This window comes from Strix uralensis, chromosome 8 (assembly GCF_047716275.1).
Source record: "Strix uralensis isolate ZFMK-TIS-50842 chromosome 8, bStrUra1, whole genome shotgun sequence".
Taxonomy (NCBI): Eukaryota; Metazoa; Chordata; class Aves; order Strigiformes; family Strigidae; genus Strix; species Strix uralensis.
Genome location: NC_133979.1, coordinates 16183335 through 16207160, shown reverse-complemented (window position 1 = coordinate 16207160; position 23826 = coordinate 16183335). Strand labels below are relative to the sequence as shown.

General features: G+C 37.0%; 1 protein-coding gene across 5 annotated transcripts in view; it reads left to right on the top strand.

Moving 5' to 3' along the window:
* TTLL7 (tubulin tyrosine ligase like 7) overlaps positions 1-23826 on the top strand; it is a 76431-nt gene that overhangs the window by 27921 nt on the left and 24684 nt on the right. For all 5 annotated transcript variants that reach the window (XM_074876388.1, XM_074876387.1, XM_074876386.1 and 2 more), the window contains 8 exons: positions 1483-1699; positions 4234-4398; positions 5150-5308; positions 17632-17726; positions 18389-18536; positions 18619-18692; positions 21621-21756; positions 22552-22638. In XM_074876388.1, the coding sequence (XP_074732489.1) occupies positions 1483-1699; positions 4234-4398; positions 5150-5308; positions 17632-17726; positions 18389-18536; positions 18619-18692; positions 21621-21756; positions 22552-22638 (1081 nt within the window). The remainder of the gene's footprint in view (positions 1-1482; positions 1700-4233; positions 4399-5149; positions 5309-17631; positions 17727-18388; positions 18537-18618; positions 18693-21620; positions 21757-22551; positions 22639-23826) is intronic.

Sequence of the window (23826 nt, the reverse complement as noted above, 5' to 3'; positions counted from 1 at the left end):
GGTATTTTAATGTTGTTCTGAATGTGGTATAATTAGGGAATGCATTTTCTGATGAAGCTCGAATAATTCTTAAGATCAGGATTATTTTTGTTATTAATTTATCTAAAAAATATATTAATATGTTGTGCTTAGCCTTAGGAGTGAGTTTGTATTGGGTATAAATGGCAGAGTTTGGGTGGCTGTGGGCTGTAGGGTGGTCATGTGAGAGAAAGTCAGTGTCTTCCACAGCTCTGAGACCAGCCGAACCCCTCCTCTGCATGTCAAAACTGCAGCCAGTCAGAGAAGCACAAACATATTTAAGAGTAGCAGCCATGAGGTGTGGGAGAAACAGAGGAGACACTGTTGGGGGTGTGGCTGGAGGAGCACTCTTGGAAGGAGGTGATACCCATGCCGGAGGAGGGACACCCTTGAAGAGACTGTGACCTGCAGTTTAGTTGAAACAGTTTTGCCTGTGACAGGGCTGCACAGTAAAAAACAATGAGATAAATATTGCAATTTGATTCTTAACTCTGTTTTTGTTTTTAAATATTTCAATTTTAGCTTTTCTTGCTTCTAATATCAATTTGGATTATACAGTATAGTAAAGCTCTTAGTTCTTAAAAATATATTGGAATTACTGTAAAAGCAAAGCCCCCAAACTTTTCAGTTTTCTTGTTTTTTAGTCCTCTTGATAAGGGCAAAGATAAGCTGAAGGGAAAGGTCGCAGCATAATCCAGAGAAATGCCTGGAAAGTACTTCAGTATGTTAGGAGTATTCAGCACCAGAACACTGAAATGTATTATAAATAATAGTGGGTAAGATTAAGGCAACAAAGCTATGGGAATTCAGGGTTAATAATTATGAACTGAAAAATATTAGCTATTACAGTTACTTAAAAGTCTGTGTAGTTAGGTACTGCGTGTTTATAGTCTGTATATAGACCATTTTTCATTCTGATGTGGGGAAACTGGAATATAGAAATACTGAGCTTCATCTATCCTATCCTATCCTATCCTATCCTATCCTATCCTATCCTATTCTTATTCATACTGATCAGTGTCCTGCTTTAGCAAACATCATCACTAAGGTTAGCACTGAAAGTTCTTTGCAACCTGTACCTCGGGCAGAAGTTGTGACAAAGACTGGAAGCCTATTTTTAGAGCTTCATGGGGAATAATCACAGAAGTTGGGGACTGGTCGTTCTGCCAAACAATTTCTAAGTGTAGAGGGAACCCATTATTACAAACTGTTGAACCAAAGAAAGCAGAAAGTTATTTTGAAATGGCTCATTGCCTTTTTTCATCCAGTGAAGCACCATAAAGGACAGGAAACCAAAAGCCGTGTAAGTGAATGGGACTTTTTCTCTACCCTACAAATCGGATATGCAAGTTTCTTTCTGTAGGTAGACTTTAGCCTCGCTACCTGGCTGGATGACCATGAAAATCTATTTTGAAGAGTAATGTCAAAGTTCCATGTTTTTAAAATAACTTCTGTTTTTACCAGGATCTCTTTAATAAGAAATGGAGAAAAGTTACAAGCTCAGGATCACTTGATTGTTCAGGAATATCTTGACAAACCATTTCTTATGGAAGGCTACAAATTTGATTTACGTGTGTATATTCTTGTAACCTCCTGTGATCCATTAAAAGTATTTTTATATCATGATGGACTGGTGAGAATGGGCACAGAAAAGTATCATCCCCCCAGTGACTCAAATTTGGTAAGTTGGAGTTCATGCATAAGCAATAAATTAGAATGTAGACTTTTACCTGTGTAGTGTTTGGAGGAAGTAAAATAAGTTGTGACATGAGACTTAATTTGGTATTCATCTGGCTGAACTTTTGCATTGTCACTGAAGAGAAAAAATTAAAATGAAAGGTATTTAACTCATGCTTTTGTATCAAAATCACAAGTATAGCCATATTATTGCTTCTGTATAGAAATTTTATATGACTTCTCATGTGTGTATGCTAAAGAGTTTAAATATTTCCTAAAAGAAAGTAAACGATGTCAATTACTGTCATTCAACCCAGAAAAAATCAAGTAAAGAAAATAATTTCAAGAACAGTTACATTGCTTTTGTATTTATCTGAGACTTAGTTTGGGGTGGAGTGGGGATAAGGTTTCTCTCCTGCTGGATCATTGTTTAACATCACTGAAGTTTAGAGCTTCTGCTGAGGATCCTGCAGTGTTTCAGCCATTGTGTTGGGAACCTGTGCAGAAAACAGAAACAGTGCTACAAAAGACCAGTGCATGAGTGGTCACTGCAGTCCCTGAACATGAGGGAATCTGCTGCTGGTGCTGTTTGTCAGTGACCGCTTCAGCAGGGAAAGGAGTATGTTCTTGACAACTCTAGGACAATGCAGCAGGGCAGCCTGTAAACTTGCAGAGAACCCAGAAATGTTAAGGGATGTGCCAAAGTTTTTGGACACTTTAATTCTCCTGTTCACTTATAGCATCTTCCCCTGTTGAGAGGTGTAACCTCTCTTCTGGCAGAGACCAAAGTGCAGATGTCTGTTAAGAAAGAAGTAGATCTGAAGCACTGGCAGGCATCAGTAGACTTGAGTTTCTTATACCTCACTCTGTACTCTGTTGCTACCGTATCTTTCTTTTTCCATACCATATACTTTTAGAGCTGCTTCATTGTAATTACGCAATAGACAACACATGGAGAGCCTTCTTCCCTACTTGTCACTTAAAATTGTCACTATATCTTAGGGCACCTTTGGAGAATGCAGGTATAATTTGGAGCCCAGTACAAATGGTATATTTGGAAGAGTTCCAATATTATATTTGGAATAGTTTGCTTTTAATATTTTTTTATTGTTACTAATCTCAGCATTAGCAGCACTGAAATATGCTCTGAGGAGATAAACAGAACAGGCAGTTGTTTCTGTGTTCTCACAACTGTTCATGTTGTAGTTTGTCTATTGTATGAAATAACCTGGCTTATCACTAATGACATTGTTCTTTGGATGACATTGTGGTTCCACAGTGACATTGTTCCAGATAACTTCAGATGAAAGATTAGTTCAGATGTTTAACAAAACACTTTTTTTTTGTGGTCTGAAAAAGAACTGCTTTTGTCTGAAATAATTTGAATTTCATGTGAAGATCACAGTTATAATGACCCAAAACCAATAGGTTTCAGAATGATTCTCAGAGTAGTAATTGGAAACCATGGGAGAAATTCATTACTTGCAGTGCTAATACAATATATTGTTAATTAGCCTGCAATTACATTGATTGGTTTTGTTAATTTCATTAAGGTTTTTTTAAACATAAGTAAGTGCAGTGAAATAAATGACAGCAGAAGGCTTGTGTTATCTATTGGCTGTTTTATCAAAAACGAATTGGAACAGAAGGCTTATGGTCAGCTTAGAATATCAATTACACTCAAGTAAGGAATCAAACATGACAGAGGACTGTCACTGTGGTGAGGACAGTCATCATAGTAGTGAAATGGAAAGCTGAATATCTGTACTGGAAGTGATGTAAACATACAAATCATGATTTATAGATTGGCCTTGGAAAGATAATATTCTTTTTTTTTTTAAATGCAACTGGTAACATGAATCTATTGCTGGTGACATTTTGCTCCATAAAGGAACTATAGCACTCAGTCATTTATATGATGTATATCTTGAAATTTACCTCCCTCTGATGTATGGCTACCAGCCAGTCAAAAATGAGCAATTTTGGCAGATACCAACATGGCATATGAGTTTATATGTAAAAGATATTTTAAAGTATCACTATAATGAGAACATTTCTCATAAATAAAGTACAGTGAAAACTGAAATGTGGGATTGTCTATGAAACAGATGCCAGAGTGTTTTTTAGCACTTTTAAAGTAGCACTTCAAAATATCATCTTTATTGTTTGCTTCTTGCGGAGTGTAATAATTCTGTAAGTTATGATAATTGCTCTTCACATTTTTAGGTAGCTGTTTATATACGACCTGTAAAAATAGCAGATATATCATATTGCCTAACCAGATGTTGAGTGGTAGGGCAGTTGACTTCAACTGGCTTAAATGCGAGCACAGGTTTTGTTATAAGCAGCCTCGAACATTTAGTAGATGAAATCTCCAAAAATCAGAAACGCTAAATCTGCATGAGTATATTTGTAAGTATGAACTGTTTGACTATGTAATTATTGATTTAAGTGTTTTTTTCTTTTAATTATTTTGAATTGACCATTCTAGAGTTGTATTTAAGGGGGTTTTTTAATGTCTTTTCTCCCTTTTTTTAGAGTCAATTGTATATGCATCTGACTAACTACTCTGTCAATAAACATAATGAACACTTTGAACGGGATGAAACAGAAGACAAAGGAAGCAAACGCTCCATAAAATGGTTTACTGAGTTTCTAGAAACAAATAATCTTGATGTCTCCAAATTCTGGAGTGATATTTCAGTAAGATAAAACTAATACACTTTATTTTGTGTATTCTTACAAAATTAGTTGCTTCTGCCATGCACTTTACTGGAATCCAGAATGATTTTTGAAACTTTATTAATCCACATTCTCAGCCATGCATGCCACAAAGGACATACTTGAAATGGTTATGTTTTTTAAAAGACTAAATTCAGAGTGTGATTATAAATTTAATGTTAAACTTCTTCTGAGAGACAAAAGCCCTTTCAAACAGTTATTCACATAAGTAATATGATACAAAGGAACTATCCCATTTAAATTCTTGGAGACTTTTCTAGAGTGTAAAGTGCATTTTATGTGTGAATATTTACAAAATTATGGTCAGCATTGCATATATCTGTGGACTTGAACCTGCGCTGTTGAAGTCAGTGGTTATGTTACCAGGTGTCTTTAGGTGAGGAACAGAAATTACATTGCAATAAGAAATGGGTGAAGATTGGCTATACTATACTTTGTTCCCAATATGTTTTTTTTGTATTTAAGTTATTACATATCTAAAAGTACATATGTACTATGGAAAGTATAACAATATACTCTAGAGCTATATAAAAAATATATCTGTTACTCCATAGGAATAGCTTATTTATTCTAGACCAATTATGTGGTATTTTAAACCTTATTTTAGTAGATACTTTAATGGAATTTAAAAGATTAAAGTATAAAACACATTAATTTGATATATACTGGTGTCTTCTCTCCTGATGAATTTTTCTGAAAAAAATCCCTACAGGAGTTAGTAGTGAAGACTCTCATAGTTGCAGAACCACATGTTCTTCATGCTTATCGCATGTGCAGGCCAGGGCAAGCACCAGGAAGTGACAGTGTCTGCTTTGAAGTCCTGGGATTTGATATTCTGCTGGACAGAAAACTAAAACCATGGCTCCTAGAGGTAAACCTCTTTAAATAAATGTAAAGTAAATTTTTAAGAGTAAAGTTAACTAAGCCCCAGCTGAATTCATATCTATGTAAGAAAACTTCCAAAGAAAAGTACATAGGTGGTGCTTTTTCTGCAGCATCCATATGGAAACACTGCCTTGCAGTGATTTTTGGAGACTCAGGTAAAGGTTATTCTTTTCCTGGAGGAATGCTGCATTTAGGATGTTTTTGAAAGTTTTAATGAGAAATGTGATATTAATCCAGTTGTTACTGTAGCTGAAGGACCTTGTTTATAGCAATTGCATGCTACATAGATTTCCTTCATGAGTATGGCTCTGTAATACAGCTCTGGCAACTTTTGTGAATGTATGGTCTTAATTTTCTGGTTGTGGGGATATGTGTTCTTTTTCTCTGCTGTGGCTTTTAAAAGCACCCATGTAAACAGAGGAAACTAGTTCAGTGTGCAATTGGTGTGAGTGGACTGGAAGAGACTTTTCTCCTCTGATACAGTTAAGCTTAAGTGGTACTCACACACATTTTCAATCAGGAATGTTTGAGGTTTGTCTATTGTGTCTCTTTAATTACACTATTAATAACATATAGACGAAGTTGACTTGTCTTGTTTTCAGATTGTCTTATATCGTTATGTTAACTGGTTGGGAGGCTGTACAGCTGGAGGAAAAAAGTAAAATGCATTAAAAATCTGTCTATTGACAATAAATCATGAATATGATTTGTCTACTGATGAGCAAAATGTACACAATTAATTTACTGAATAATAATCTTGTTCTCAGGCCACTAATACTGTCAAGAGTTGTTTTGTCGTGCTTATTTCTCTCAGGGGATCAGTATAATTTTAATTAGGAGAATAAAATTCCATCACTGTTGCCATGCAGACGTAGGCATATTTGGTGGCTTTGATGTGCTAGTGAAAAGCAGCACATGACAGGAACTTAGTCAGTACTATATTGACATCTCTTTTTGTCGAGCAAAGCCCACCATCCCTTTGGTTTAGCTGTATACATCCAAATTATCATCTATAGGTTTCCTATAGCTTGCATATAAGTGTATGTAGTTGTTTGGGTACAGACTGAAGTTGGTCTATGTATGCATTTCATCCAGTCTTGTAGCAAATGGTGACAGACCTCTTCTGTGAGAGATGGTGAGTCAACCTCTGTAGCGAATCCATTCTGAAGGACACCCCTATATCTTCTTGGATGTTTACATGCAGTATGGAGATTTTAGGGGTTTTGATTCACCATTTATCATAATGGGTCTCAGAGGAGAATCATGCTATCCTAGACTCCTTGTTTATGAGGGAGGGATCTCATAAAGTAGTAAATGCTGCTCTGGTATTTTGGGTTGCTGGAGAATATCTTCAGGATTTGGAGTTGTGTACCTGGTTATTTTTTTTAAATACAGAAGTCTACTTATTTCATTTTCTGGTTTTGGTGATACAGGTATCCTTCTTATCAAACTTATTTTGCCAGATGTTGCACTAAACTAACAGAAATTTTAAATGTTGAAACTTAGTAATTCAGTTTCTATACTCATCCACTAATTTTTACTGTGCTTGTTCGTGTTTTTTGCAGCAGTCTCAGAACACACACACTATGTATATGTACACACACTGTATGTATACTATAGTAAAGATCAAATAGACAGTGCATATATATACACACACTACGTAATATATATACAGTGTGTGTGTATATGTATATCACTATATTTTTTTTTTTCCTAAACCAGTTCTGGCTTTTTCCCCAGCTTTCCACTTTTATCACTTTCCACCATTTCCCTCTTGCCAAAACCCCCTTAGGGGAGTGAATCATTTGTTCTAACAGTAGTAACAAGTACTAATCACAAAGCCCTGAATGTTCCCAGTGTTATGGGAAAATTGCCAAACTAGGATTAGGATGGTAAATCTAGTTTCATGTTTCCATACTTCATGTAGCTTTTCTGTTATAAAGATAGCTTAATAAACTAGTATAAGGAATAAATTGTGCAACATTATAATGACTCTGCTTTCCTGAGATGACTTGTTTATATTGCCTTGATGTGATGTAGCTCTCCTGCTCCTTCATACTACTGAACTTCCGGAACCTTCTGCCGAAGTGAGGGCTGTGGGAAATGCGTGATTGCCATCTTGTGGCACCAAATGTTTCTGGCAAGCATCTGTGCAGTCCCAGCAGCCTTCCATCCTTTCTGAGTAGCAGCAACTATCTAGATCTCCCTTCAGTTCCCAGAAAATCCAGTTTCACTCTTTGACCAAAATTTCCAAGCCAGGTTATTTTATGTAAATAGGAAAACAATAGAGCTGAAGTTCTTGGACGGACTCCAGCCTTGTTCAACCTCATTTGGGATCACAAAGTTGTGATCGTTGGAGAGAAAGGTATTTATCAAAGTATTTAATAACTGCATCAAGTTCAGGGTACCCAACTTTCCTCATGATTTATGTGGGTGAGAGAAACCTTATATACAGATCCACAAATTTATTACTTAGTGTAACTGAACTAGCAAAATCTATTCAAAACTTTGCTATCAGTCCCATTAAAATGACTTTGGATATCTTAAGCCAAAGTATCCAATTATTGCTGATTCCTATTAATGAAGTAGCTGAAGCTCATGTACACAAGCTTTCTGTTATCTACTCCTTTCTCTTGTGTTATGCTTACCCTGTCTGTGCCCCTGGAGATCCAAAGGCCAACAAGGGGCAGGAGGGGTCGTACTTCTCCAGAAAAAGATAGGTGAGTGGTTATAGCAAGTTGTGAGTGTCCTGTGTTCTTCCTGGTGAAGGTTTCTTCCTCTTTGATCTTAGCTTCACTTAGGGTTGTGTTTATTCATTTGCTGCCACTGTCCACTTACTGGCTGTTCATTCACTGACCAGCATTTTTGCATTGTCTCCAAGTTTTGCCATAAGTGGTTTGTTTTACATTTCCTGGATTCTGTGCTGTGTTCTCTTTGTTATCCGTAGACCCAGTGTTATCTAGTTCACAAGGGTGCATTACTTTAGTGAACGCTACTTGGCCACTGTGATCGGTGTATACCTTCGAGTCTCTGGATTTTCAAGACCTTTGCTATCATCATTTGCTTGTACTTTTGGGGCCCCTCACACAACCCTTTCTTTGTCAACAATCTTCAAGATGTGCCTTCCTGATAAAATTACTAATGTTATGTTAACACAACTTATTCATGTGTATGTCCCAGTTCTTGGGACATTGAACTCTAGTCTCAGCCGACAGATGTATATACAGTGCTTTGGTAACCAGTTATTATGAATACCTGGGACAATATCGCTGGTATGTTATGAAGATTACTACACTACTGGCTTACAGATTAGTCAGCAACCATATTTCTTGGCTAGAAACAAGGGATAGCAGCATGAAAAATAAGGGACAGTACTTTCTTTTTAAGGGATATTCTAAGGGAAAAGCACTTTTCTTAATGTTCTTGCCCAAGACTTCTCAAGATTTTGACCCATGATCACATTTGACAAAACAAGATACTTTATTCCAGTCAATATTTAGTCCCTTACATGAGTAAAATTATATGCTGGTATCAAACAGCTGAATATATAGGATAATGGTATTCGCATTTCTTGTACTGCTTAGACTACAGCCACGTGGAAATACATTTCAAATGTATCTCATTGCGTTTCATTGGCACTTGAATTGTTCCTGTGATACTGTTTTTCATAAAGCGGCTGCATAAATGTAATCTTTTTTGTTTGAGATCAACTTCTGCATCTCAGCAGCCAATATGGCCTGTGGAAAATAACGAATCTTCAGCAAAATATGGATTATTCTGTCCAGTTTTATCCCCCGGAGTAAGGGATAGACATTGACAAACAAATGAGTTCAGCAGAAAGGTGCTAAGGTACTTGGAGGGCTGGAGCACATGCTGTATGAGGAGGAGCTGGGGGAACTGGGTTTGCTTTGTCTGGAAAGGGAGGGCTTTGTGAGCTGTCACCAGCTGTATGAAATTTAACAAGAGAAAGTGCTAGATTCTCCACCTGGTATGGGGTAATTCTGGTTATACATACAAATTGGGGGATGAGCAGCCCTGCAGAAAGAAATCTGGGGGTTTGGGTTGATGGGAAGTAGAATATGAGTCAACAGTGTGCCCTGGCAGCAAAAAGGGCCAACTGTGTCCTGGGGACAGGACATCAAGCACATCATAAGGAGCTGGTCAAGGGACGTGATTGTCCCCCTCTACATTGCACTGGTGTGGTCGCACCTTGAGTACCGTGTGCAGTTTTGGGTGCCTCAATATAAGGGCATCAAACTGTTAAGAGTATGTCCGGAGGAGGGTGACCAAGATGGTGAAAGGCCTCAAGGGCAAGACTTATGAGGAGTGGCTGAAGGGTCACTTGGCTTCTTCAGCTTGGAGAAGGGGTGAGGGGTGACCTCATCGCAGTCTACAACTTCCTCGAGGGGGGAAGTGGAAGAGAAGGTGCTGATCTCCTCTTTCTGGTGACCAACAATAGGACATGAGGAAATGGAATGAAGCTGTGTCAGGGGAAGTTCAGACTGGCCATTAGGAAAAGGTTCTTCACTAAGAGGGTCACTTCCCCAGAAAAATGGTCATGGCGTCAAGCCTGTCAGAGTTCAAGGAGTGTCTGGATGAAGCTCTTAATCGTATGGTTTAGTTTTGGGTAGTCCTGTGTGGAAGAGGGAGTTGGACTTGATATTCTAAGATTGTGTGATCCAACTGCAGACCTGAGGTGGGCTTTGAGAGAAGACAGAGTCAGGTGCTTCTCAGAGAGGCACAGTGAAATGGTTGGGAAAACTCGGGAATAGTGCATAGGGGCATGATGTGAAAAGGTTGAATGAAGAAAAAGAGAATAAGAGAAATGAATACCTAGAAAAACTTTTTGCATGATCTTTTGGGATTTTTGTTATTGTTTTGAAATAAGGAAATATCTCCCTTGCTGATGCTCTGATAAATGCACATAGGTGACTATGCAAAGCAAATACGCTGCAAGTTACTTGCCAAGGGGGAAAAATGTAAACTTTTCTTCATACAGAGAACTTGAGGTGAGATTCTCATCGGAAAAGTAGCTGAACTAGCATTATGGGCACCTGAATTTGTTATGCCTCCGTAGTTTCCACACAGGTATAAGCTCGCTGTTTCTTTATAAATTAGAACCATTAAAAAAAAATAATTCTGCCAGCTACATATTCTGTCAGCTTTCCACAGAGCACATGAATTATATTCAAACAGTTGATGGAGAACATCTTGAGTTATTTTGTCAGGTATAGACAATCACCTGCGATATTCAGATTGCTCTTAGCAGTCACAAAAGTTAAGAGGATTTAAAAGCATTCTGTTTGAAGGAATTGTTTACCACCTTACATGATCAAGCAACAGCTCTTGGACTGCCATTTCAAGAGTACGTGTATTATATAAATATCTACTGACCAGACCATGATGTTTTCTCTACTCTGAATACAACAGAAACTTGAACTGTTCCATTTTCTGGCATGTTTCAAAATACATAAAAATGTTGTAAATCAAATTTTATTTTGTTTAAAATACATAGAGAACCTGAGAATTCACACTCTTTCTTCCTGAAGCAGCAATCTTTGACATCAGGGTGAGCAGCCTGCACTGTTACTCTGTTGAGAAGGGCTCACTTCTCACTTCAGTGTCTCCCTTAAGTTATATGAAGTCCAAATAAGAACAGTATGAAAAGTAATATTACAATAGTTATATTACTGTGTAGAGTAGAATTGTTAATTACTAATTTCTGGATGTAATGTTAATAATTTTAACATACGAATTCTGAGCTTTGTAAATATAAATTTTAAGCGTGGGAGATTCCCATTCTTCTACTCCCAAGAGTCAGTAAAAACATAATGAAACCTGAAAATGCATCTCTAAAAGCATTGGATTTTTCAAATATTCGTTAACTAACATTTCCTTAAAACATCTTTTGCAGCTTATTGAAAGTTTGAAAAGGAATAATTTATTCTCTTTGTAGGTTTGCAACAGAGAGCACCTGTTTTACTTGTATTCTTCAGTAAAAATTATCTGTTTCACAAAGCACTTCTACACCAGTCAATGGGGCAGTGTTAACAAAGGAGCGGCGCATAGGCGTTAGTGATCAGTTAGGTAAGCACAGAGCGCCATTAATGCTGCCCTCCCATGGCCAGCATTTCAATTATGTGCTGAGTTTATATATGTATATATATAAAAGAAAAGCTGTAAAAGCTCAGTTGCCCCTTGTCCCAAGAGATTAACAATATTTAGAACCTTTACAGTTACCATTAGGAAGAGCAACTGATGAGACTACTCATCTAACTCTTTTGTTCAATCCTTTCAATTTTTTTTTATTTATAATGAAGATGCCTTTCAGTGATTCTTGTGCCCAGGCAGCTTCTCCCTCTGTTGCCTTGGAGAGCCATTTTTGGGGCTCTTTCTCCTGCTGTCTGCTGGCTTTTTCCTCTCTCTGACACTTGTCCATGGGTTCTCTTTGCTCTCAAACAGTAACAGTGATTCCACTAAGCACACATGGCTTTAACTGGCTCAATATTTGCCTTCAGTGTAGCTCCTACTGTCCATGCTTTTCTAGTTAATAGAGTTAAAAAGAGTGCAGTTTAATTTAATATATAATATAGTGTTACTGTGGGCAGTTGCCCAAAGAGCTGATCTAGCAACTTGCCTCTATCTGGTGATCATTTCTGTTAGATGAGATGTTTTTGGTTGCTGTTTGGATGAACATCTAATTTATCATTCCAAGCAAACCATACTTTTACACTCAGCCTGCAAAACTTCCTCACGCAGGGACTGCACAACGCTTGGTCTGGTGCAGGAAAGGGGAAAGTGACGTGAAAGCAGGACTAAGAGAGGGGCAGCACCAGACCTTTGTGGCAGCCTGCAGTTGCACTGGACCGGGTAAAATGTGAAACTGCCCCTGTATGAGGCAGTTCTGTGGTGCTTAAACTGATCAATATACTGGCTATGAGATGTCTGCTCTCCTCTCCTCCTCTGTGGAAGGCGTGCTTCCTACCCCCTTCCCTGTGATGACACTGGTGCTTGTAGGATTCCTTCCTGAGATAATCAAGGACCAATGAAAAATAATTTTTGGTGACGTTAATCTTCGTGTGGATCGTGGGATCAGCTTCCTTACTCTCTGTGAACCTCAGTGCCAAGACAATGATGTAGGCAGAGCATGACAGCTTGGATTTGTATTAATTTGAACTGCTGTGGAAACCAGCCTTCTGCTTAAGCTAAGAAAAAAGGTGGCTAGCACTCTCACAATTTGTGAAGTTTAAAAATGTGTGATTAGAGTGAACTTCATGATTGTCTCTAATCAAGGATCTCCTCAATGGTAGCCACAAGGGCATTCTGTGTAGTAGAATTTTTATGGCTTATAAAGTTCTTTTGCTTTTTGAATTCTTTTTGTTGGCAATCTCAATCACTTTAATAAAGAATGAGATCCCTTCCAAAACATTCATGCTGTTCTACAGATTGAACAGAGATTAAAACCCTGTTATTGAAAGGATGTAATATTTTATTCAATTGATTTTAGGTTTATGAAGTCATTCATGTAATCTCTCTTTTATATTTGAAAGGTCTTTTCAATAGGTATGTGTGACAGATAGTGGAAAATTTCTTTTCCTACTCCATGTTAGTAGGCTGCAGCAGTGGTAGGTGAGAATATGCTCTTTGACTGTTTTGGTAAAGGGGTTAAATGCCAGACTGAAATTTATCCCTTGTCTTGGTGAAGAAGAAAATGATGTATCTTACATACTTAGAGAGTTTAATTTTTGTAAAATCAGAATCCTTTGCAAATGTAACTGTGGATGGGATCCTTCACAGGACGTACTTCAACTTATGCTTCTTAATTTGAGCATTACAGATATGAGGTCCTCTACTGACAAGTATGTATTTATGAAATACACTGAGCTACGCAATGGCTGTGCTTACAAGCAGTTTGATTAATTTTATGTGCTATATTCAGTGAAATTTTAATTATGAAACTGAAGTTGAAGATTTTAGTTGGAGGAATTAAAAACTAGTGCGGACAATTCTGTTCTATGGCTATTAAGTCATAGAAAGTAAAGAAGCTAAAGTATTATCACCAGTAAAGCAGATATTTGAGAGATAAAACTGTGATATTGTAAAAATAATAGATGTGAGAAACATTATGTCCAGGAGTCTATACAGAGAAATATTGAATTTGTTTATCAAGCAGTTTTTCTGTGCATTGTTATATACAACAGATTAGAAAATTTGAAGTTTTGAAGGTAGTTTCTCCAAAGAAACATGATGCCAACACTGCTATAACTCCTGAATTAGTGGTGTAAAATCAGTCATGAGTAGATTCAACCAGTTAGCTGCTAGTTTAAGAGTAGTGCTGATCACAGAAGATAGTCATCTAGATGAAGTATGTAGTTATTTTATTCCTCTGAGTGAAGTCTCAGGTAGTTTATAATATGAAGACACTGTTAATGAAAAAAGCGTTAACCACCTCTGAGAACAACTGAGTGGAGCATTGAAAAGGCATTGTGTGGTGAGACTGTAAAATGTTGTGGTAGCCGGTTTAGTTGTGCCCTTTGCAGGGACCATATTATCTGTATGCTCTGGAGATTAGATTATCTCCTGCATGGTTTTTTTTCTGGCATTGAAGAGGGCTTTTCTGCTCTAAAAATGTTATTTGTGGATTAAACCCTTTGTTTTGTGATTTTAATTATGGTTTCTTTCAGATTTACCTTGAGTATAGGTGGTTTTGCACATTAGAGATTTACACAGTGGGTTCAGGTTATGAAGCATTGCATAGCAATGCTGGATGAAGATATTCCCTGTTTTTATACCTCCCATAATTTCATCTACACTTAATGATAAGTAAACATTTTAGCTGACACTTAAGGTCAGCGGTCAAAACTGCGTCTTGAAGTTTCTGTTGTGAGCGTGTCCAGAGAAGGGCAACAAAGCTGGTGAAAGGTCTGGAGCACATGTCGTACGAGGAGTGGCTGAGGAAACTGGGGTTGTTTAGTCTGGAGAAGAGGAGGCTGAGGGGAGACCTCGTCGTGCTCTACAGCTACCTGAAAGGAGGCTGCAGAGAGCTGGGGGTGAGACTCTTTAACCAAGTAACAAGTGATAGGACAAGAGGTAATGGCCTCAAGTTGCACCAGGGAAGGTTTAGACGAGGTATTAGGAAGTATTTCTTTACAGAACGGGTTGTTAGGTGTTGGAATGGGCTGCCCAGGGAGGTGGTGGAGTCTCCATCCCTGGAGGTGTTTAAGAGTAGGGTTGACATAGCACTGAGAGATATGGTGTAGTTGGAAACTGTCAGTGCTAGGTTAATGGTTGGACTGAATGATCTTCAAGGTCCTTTCCAACCTAGTTGATTCTGTGATTCTGAGAAGGGAGATGCATGAAAGAGATGAAGACCGTTAAAGAGAAAAGTTTGTGACATGTTCTTGCACATAGTCATACTAAATCAAGAGGCAGTTTAAGTATACACATAGATAGTTAGTACAGAATACCTAATGAACTTGAAATTCACACCTGATTTCTATCTATTAACTTTCTGATGTAACCAGTTGCTTGGATCTTTTTCGTACTGGACCTGCATCTACTGCTACCTGAAACATATTACACCAAGCCAATAGCTATCCAGAGCTGGATCACTGTTTTTACTGCCCCTCTAGTTACTCTTCAGGATTGAGGTCACAGCAGGATTGGGATTTCAAACATTAGTCATTAATGGTACGTCAAAAAATTGAGGATGCAGGTGATACAGCAGTGTTCCAGTTTTAACTATGAATGCTGTAGCTTTTCAGCCGCTTAAATGACTGCATTAAAGTGGCAGAAACCTTAGTGTGGAGTGATTGTGTGATGTCTCATAATAGCATTTGAAATGCCTTTTTATGTCTTTCCTAACCTCACTTCAACTTTCTGCTTAATAAACACAATCAGTATGGTTTTGTTTGTTCAGAAGTGCTAGATGTAGATTTTTGGCAAAATTCACCCTGTAGGAGAGAAACTTATTTAAATTATTTTACATTTCTCATAGTGTTAATTTTCACTGGTGCTTATATAAGTAACGCATATTTATAACATTTTTATTAATGCAGAATATTATACTTCCAATTATTGTAAATCTAGGAAGTACCTAAACTAAATATAAATACAACAGTGTGCACTTCTGTATGCTCTCAAGTTGGGTCCTTCAGTGCTGCGTAAGCCTGTCTCTATGCATCTCTAGGAATTCAGTACTGGACCAACATAGCATTCTACATGTTCCAAATAAGTCCTTGTATCTAACTGCAGTCTCACTGGATTTAAGGATTCATTGTACATAAAAAATTAGAAATTAATTTGTTGGAAGTTTTAATAATACATTTCTGTCTGTTCACCTGTTTTTTAATGCATTGCAAAAACGTTATTTCAAAGTAGAACATTGTTAGTTGCTACGTGTTCATTAAAAAATTCAATACATGGTACAAAATATAATTTTGTTCAATATCTAACATTTCTCCTCACTAAGAAGTTGGGGCTTGATTTTTATGTCTCTGTTTTCAGTCCAGTGAGCTTTTTGCATACGTAGGTATTTGCTGGACAGAAGCATAAGGCTCCATATTGGATCTTCATGCATATGTTTTTAAGCATACATAAATCCTTCCTGGACTAGACGTTATGGCATCTCAAAATCAGTATGTTTCGAACTTATTTCAGGTATCAGCTGTATTTAATCAATGCAGCTCTAGTTAAAGTGGTTTGTTTAAGCTTCATGTTGAAAATGAGACGCAGTGTGTCTGTGGTCTTGTCAACTGCCAGTATTCTGTAATGAAATGTTGGGAGAACCGGCTTTTAATCCTTGGGTTCGTTTCTCTGAATGTTTACATGTTTGCTTAGCTGAAAGTGGAACATTCACATTTAAAAAAAAAAATGAATGTCAATAAATGTATGTACTGTATCAGTACATACAGAATAGGAAAAAAAAAAATTGCCTTTGTGATGCGATGAGAGACTAACAGGTCTGCCTAAGAACATTGGTCAATTAAATATTTGTATGAAAGTCTTCCAGAAAAGAAAATGTATTCACTTTTCCACTATATCTGCTGAATTTTCGTGATTTTTCCTTCAGCATCAGATCCCATTGTTCACTTTGCCAGCCCGTCTGCAAAACCAGCAAACAAGCTGATTCTCAAAGCCAGAAGGTGCCCTCTGGCTATAAGCATAGGTGATGGGGCATCTGACACTCACCAACAGGACAGTTGGTGGCTCACCAGCCTGAATATTTCTGTCCCACAACTGTAGAGGCTCTAAGATGCTTTAGTGTATCTAAAGTGTTAAAATGATTTTTATGAACCTCTTTTGCCCTCTGCTTTGAACATACTAACTGTATTCCACTTATTTGCATGGGGCACAAGGTATTAGTTTTCAGTTCTGAAGCTCTTTAGTATCTGCCCCTTCTGTAACCAGCATTGCTCTTTCACTATTGAGGTGAGATTCCTGCCTCTCATTAGCACCCATTGCTCACGTATAAATTTTTATACCAGCCTGGAAGGTGTTCCTAGAAGTGTTGATGCGGCTACTTCATTATCCCTCCTCAAAGCTTTCCAAAAACTGAAGTTCTTCTGCGGGGGCTCCAAAGCTTGACAGTGGTTATATGGTGGTTGGTTGAGGTTCCTGGCTGTGTGATTTAGTCTCACTGATTCCCAGTTACATTTTCCTTGTTCCTCTATATTTATGGTAACATTTTTCATCTCTTATCTTGTACTTAGCTTATAAGCTTTTTGTTACTGAGACTTAATTATTTTATGTTTTCACACTATGTACTGATTTAATAAGTTAGATCTCTAGGTGTTGCTATAAAGCGTATCTGAATAGTTATTTAAATATACTTGAGAAGACCTTGAATTACAGCTTATTTCTGTCCTTATATAGTTGTTACTTTTTAGAGAAGTATTCAGAGTTGCTTTCAGACTGGGAACTAGGAAAGAGTTTAACTCTTCATGTGCTGGACTATCATAACATGGCACATAGTCTGTTATAATGTGTTTAACAGCACTTTGCATGGTAAATTTTCAGGTTGCAACAACAAAGAATAGATTAGACCCGATTCACAGTGCCAGCACTTGAATGGTGTTCATTGTAAGTGTCTGGATAACTTGGTAGCTGAAAGGTACATCTCCTGTTTCCCAGTATCTGTGATACGCAGTGCTCTATTTTTTAAACAATGCAAATGGAAATGAGCTTCTCAACATGTATTCTCTTAATCTCTGCTATAGTTGAAAGAATGGTTTCTCCAAAGCCTGTTACAATAGATGTGTTCCCTGTGAATGTGAACATTCCTGAGTCTTCTGTATCTTCTTTTTTCAGATTAATCGTGCCCCAAGCTTTGGAACTGATCAAAAAATAGACTATGATGTAAAAAAAGGCGTTCTGCTAAATGCATTAAAGCTTCTCAACATACGGTAAACTTGTCCTCTTTTCTTCAGTCTGGCTCTCTCTGTTGCTTTGATTTTTTTTATTTTTTGATTTTTTTTCAAAATTTGAACTGGACTAGGAGAAAATGAAGACCTTTTTTTCCACCTTCATATTTTCAAAATATGTTTCCTTTGCTGTCAGTTTTCCTATTGAAATTAACCCAAATTTAATTTTTCTTCTTGCTCATGTGCTTGCAAAAAATGAGTGGTAATAGTAATTTTCGTGCTTTCTTTTTTAATGATTTTTCAAACAGGTCTCAAAGTGGGGATATGAGTGCGCTCGTGGGCATGTGGCCAGGAAATTTGCTTTGGCCAAAGTTTCACATACAGTCAAAAGCCGTACCCCTGTACAGGAAAACTTTGTAGTTGGGGTATGTTGGAAAAAAATCTATGCTTCAGGAAAACAGATACAATTATGTTTGTACATTAAATTGTAGTAGAGAGTCATTACACTACACCTTAAAATGTTAAAATATTGTAGCCATAAAGTTAATATTTAAAAAAAAATTCTTAATGAGTGTTCCAATTCTAATTTTATACCCTAAACCACACATGACTGACTGGAAAATACAGATGATATACTTGAGATGAAAGTGCATCTCATCTCAGCTGCATTGGATTGACATATCTTAGTATCATCTGTGTTTCAGGACAAGTGATAAAAGGAGAAATTTAGCTCAACAGAAGGCTGAGGCTCAAAAAAGACTGTATGGTCAAGGTTCAATGAAAAAACTGTTGCCAGGTTCCTCAGACTGGGAGAAGCAGCGCCACACGTTGGAAAGGAGAAAAGAAGAACTGGTAGGAAGGAAAAAAATGTGCTGTTTCTTGTCCATGGCTTATGCTATCTTTGTTTTAACTGTCTTATTTTCTTGATTTCTAGAAGGAAAGACTTGCACAAGTACGTAAACAGATTTCCAAAGAGGAGCATGAAAATAGACACATGGGGAACTACAGGTAACTATTTCTGGCTGTATTAGTAGGAAGTATTCAGTGCATTCTTTAGGAGTAATAGAAACAAATATTTGTGGTAGATGATAATTTTCTACCAAAAAGGTGTAGGCATTCATAGAAAATACATACATGTACACCAGGTAGTAAAGTTTTTCTTCAGATAGTTCTTATATTGATTCCAAATTTTTGCATGCACTTAAGAATTCATATGACATCAGTCACTCTAGTGTTTGTGTAAGACATTTGCTTGAAAGACATGATTGTTCACATCCAGCGTACCAAGAACCATGACTGTCATTATGGACCTGTTCTATAATCACATACGATGATTCTTATCTCTGGGACAGGCAATACAGGTGTGTGAGTATTCCCCTATAAAAAAAATTAAAATCTGGATGTTATCTATGAGGTTTGCCAAAAGTTCAGAAACTTTATTGGTGCTTCCATCATTTTTGATAGAATGGCATTTGAAATATTCATATTTCTGCACTTTGATTTTGGATCTTAGTATGCTTAAATGTAAGTATCTTCAGATTCCTTGGTAAAATACATTCAAAAGGAAGCTTTAACTTGTTGGTTATAATAGGCATTGGCGAGAAAACAAGAATTTTTTTGTTTTATGATGTTGTTGTTATTATTTCTTGATATTTGCTTCAATGAGAAGTGAAAGGAAGGCCTATGAATATTTGGCGAAAGGGGGCGGTGTATGGCTGGGAAGAGATGATGAGAGTATCTGCCCACTCTTTATAACATTCATCCAGGGTATGGGATGTCTGAGTTCACTTATCTTATTCCGAATTAGTCATGATGCCTCTACTGCTGTTCTTCATCTCTGCTTTTTTTTGAGCAGATGTTCTATAATTCCCAGTAAAGTTCTCATTTAAATAGACATTTCTGTGAAATTTTCATTTTTGATGAATTAACATTTTGCTTACAAGAAGTCTTTCTTTGTAACATTCCCAGTTTTAATTACATCCTTTCTTGACATATGTGGAACTAGTACATCCAAAAAACCCCACAATGAAGCAGTTTTTTTTCATTCTACTTAGACTATAAGAAAAAAACATCATGATGCTTTAATACATTTTGCTTTTTCGATAACTTTAAAGTCTAACTTTTAAACTGATCACATTTTAGGTTGCTTATTCAGTTCTTGGCTGAAAATGAGCCAAATGTTCTCTTTATTTAGCTTTTTGGTTGATGTAAATCAATAAAAATACAAAAATATTTTATTTCCTCAGGAAAAAGTGAAGTGTCAGTTCATGAGCAATGTGCACATGTAAAAGGGCAGTACAGTGTTTTCTTGTTACCAAGTGTTTGCAGAAAGGCTAAAGAATCAGCAGAGCCTGAGAAGTAAAGGAATCTTGGCTAGAGATGCAGAGAAATTTTATCTGAGCATTATGCAGTATTTTTAGCTTGTGATGTTCTCCTGCAGAGTAGGACTAGCTTCTGTCAGGCATTGCCATAGAATTATGGAAATTTTGGGTGCTAGTATTGCTGCATGAAGTAATATTGCTTTATGAATAAAAATCCAGAGAAACCCCTATCAACCCCAGCAGGCTTTGATTTAATCTATGGATTTCAGCTCAGCAATTGGCTTAGTCACATGTCTGTCTGCAAGCACAACTAGCTCACTGATTCCAGTAGGAGTCCTGGGGTGGTCAAAGTAGGAGCCATGCTTTCAATTTTCTGTGAATTGATGAGGAACTGAAAAGATGTATATCTCTTTGAAACGGCCTTTAGCTGCAGTGCATTTCTACATATATTTAAATGAATATCCTTTCTTTAAAGTATTTTTCTATGGCATTTTTTCAGCAGTAGAATCAACACCATTAAAAAGTGTTGACTGCAACTAGAATAGAGCTTCTACAGGTGTTTCATGCAAACTGGAACCATCTTCAGTTTGCTCTAGAACTGCCCTTAGTCTAATGGGATCATAACTATCCTTTTTTTCATTGCAACAAAATCATCATGAAAGATACCTTTTCAAGGAGGAGAAGACTAAAAATGAAGGAAAAAGAACCTTGTAAAAAGTTCACAAAAGATCCAGAAAAACATAAGTCACATAATGCCAGTCAGTATATAAATGGTATCTATGCTTTGCACAGTGCAGACAGAATTAATTTATGGATTACTCCTTACAGTACATTAGAAATTAGTCTTCCACCTTCATCATTTCTGGCTGTGTTTCAGGCATTCATGACAAATGGATTGGAGTGGTTTTCTTCAAAGCCCATTGTTGCTTGATGAGCATGAATAAATCACCAAGTCCTGCTTCTCATATTGTCATAATCCCCTTACCTGTGATTTTAGAGAATAATGGCATAGCTGCTCTAATGGAAAAATCAGAGTCACCCTGTACATCCATGTATCAGAATTTTTTTTTTCTTATAGTATCTGTTTCTTCCTGTTCCTTGGAAGATTCCATTCATTTGGAGGATTTAGCAATCAAGTGTAGTACATACTCAATCTTTAATTTACATCATGCCCATTAACTCAAAGCAATTGCTCAGATTTTCACTGTTTTGTGTCCTTTTATTGCTAATACAAATTATTTTGTGGCTCTGAATATTACATGCAATATTTGGTTAATATTCCATAAATCATTCACACCTGCATGCATCATTCACACCCACTGAAATTTCAGAGCACTGCAAAACTGAGTTTTGGTATATCTCTGGAATGACCTGCATTGTATTTCTTTTGACTGGCTAATTGCTGGTTTAAACATGAATGTATTCACTGAGTTAGAATTAGATTTAGAGAGCAATGTTCAGAGTATATGTTTTATGATATGATATTATGTAATTGTTATAGATGGGATGTGTGTGCATTATGGAAGAGACCGTGAATTAGCTACATTACTTTTGTTCCTAGTGTGATAAGTAGCTCAGCTTCTATCTTAAGCTCAATTTTTTTCCCCTATTTTAGGCGAATTTACCCTCCTGATGATAAGACATTACTTGAAAAGTATGAGAGTTTGTTAGCCACTGCTTTCCAGACGTTTCTTGCTGGGAGAGCAGCTTCACTTCAGCGGGAAATGAATAACCCTTTAAAAAGAATGAAGGTACTGAAGCACCAGAAGTATTGTCTTTAGGAGTTATTTATCTTGGAATTCATTACCTTGTAGATTAGTTTCACGATAATCATGTCTGATGGCTAATAAATAGCATTTGATAATGTTTCCATCATTGTGCAGCTTGTGGGCCAGATCCTTGAATCTGGATGAACTGCAGTGAACGCAGGGTGGAGACAGGCTAGATGGCTTTAAGCTACTTTACCATTTCCCTGATCCTCAGGCGTATCCCTGGCCAAACCAGAGGTTGGCAAAAACTGCTTTTGAGTTGGTAATTGCCGCCTCCTTCCTCCAGTAATGTCCCCAGCCTATTCATCCACTTGTATGGACTGAAATGAGACATATCATAAAACCAGCCCCACTAGTTTAAGGCACAGAAAAACTTTGTCTGATTGCCTGCCTATGTAGTCAGAGACAGTAGGAAAATGGCTATATTTAAAATAACCAACTAATGTGATTTAATTTGAAATCTGAGAAAGAATTTTCCATCTTTGTATTTGACATCATCCAGCACTTTTACAGAAATCTTTGTTCAACATGTTCTTCAGACTTTTATCTTCAATAAGTGTTAAGACTCGATTTTAACTTTCAATTTCATGTTGATTGCAAGTGGAGATGTATGCATCAGAAGAAATACTTTTATATCCTCCCGTGGAGGGATTCATAGCTTTATTTCTGGAATTAGTAATCAAAGTAATCTCAAATTTCTACCACTTGGTGCTTGAAATTTAGAAGGATAGGATATGTCCTGCTTTGAATTAATTGTAGTGAAATTCCTATTTCTAGGAGGAGGACATTTTGGATCTTCTGGAGCAGTGTGAAATAGATGATGAAAAACTAATGGGAAAATGCACCAGGCAGCGAGGACCTAAGGTATTTGAGTTTTAGGTACCAAGTTTTTATTTCACTCTGTAGAGAGGTAGTCTCAGAATTTTAAGTGGGGAATTTAGCTAGCTGATCCTGGTGGAAGTTTTCTTCCTCCAACTGCCATTAGCCTTTTTTTTTTTTTTTTTTCCGAAGTATGAAGAGAAGTATAACTACCATTTGTCCAACTAAATCCCATTAAAATTTTACCTGGATATGAGATCCTTCTTTTCCTCTGTAAGCTATTTTGAAGAATTGTTGTGCATGGCAACAACTGTTGTACTAGAGATTACTTGATTTCAGTGGGTGAAATGATTTTTATATCCATAGCCTATCTCAAAAGAATGCTTTCATCTTTAATCGATTAGTGCCACTAAGGAATTTTGAGATCATGGGATAAAAGGCACTGTGGAAGCTCAAAGGATTAATTATGACTGTGATGTGTCTGTAGCTTGCTTACTTGCTAAAAGGGTTGTACAGTATATCTTGAAGCCTGTTTTGTATCCAAAATCTGCTTTTAAAGTGAATGTATATTATTTTTAGCTTAATGCTTTCTGGTTGGGTGCACAGTTCATACAAGCCTTTGCCTTAAATACACTGCATATCTCTGTAAGCCAGTAAAGATAAATACTTTGGGCTTGGCTGAAGTAGGTACATTTCTTACATCCTGCAAACATTTTAGGTCAAGTCTGCTTGGAAGAGCCTACATTTATATTATGTTCCTGAGCTCTAATGGATTTCTTTATGGATACATGTACATTTTTTTACAGCATTTTATGTTTCTGATGACATGGTGTACAAATCTGGGCATTTCTTTATAAAATGAATACTGACAATTGTCCTGAGCTTGCAGGGGTACTTTAGTGCAAGAATCCAAAGAGCTACATCTTATTCTAGGTGTGCATACTGGAAAGAAGATCTGCATACCCAATCTGGTATTACAATACATTTGCAGGAAGCCCATTACAAATATGGGGATTTTGTGAGCTAGTGCTTTAACAGTGGTGGATTCATTTACAGAAGAAAAAAAAAAAAAATCGAGTCAACCCTAGCAACACACTCTCAATCCACATTCTTCAGGGATTCTTTTCCTTGAGGTTTTGTTTTCAGTTCTTTAACTCAGGGTCACTTAATTCAAGTTTAACATCTCAGTCATGTTTTTCCTTTTTCCAGAAGCCTGTCTTTTCTCAGTAGCCC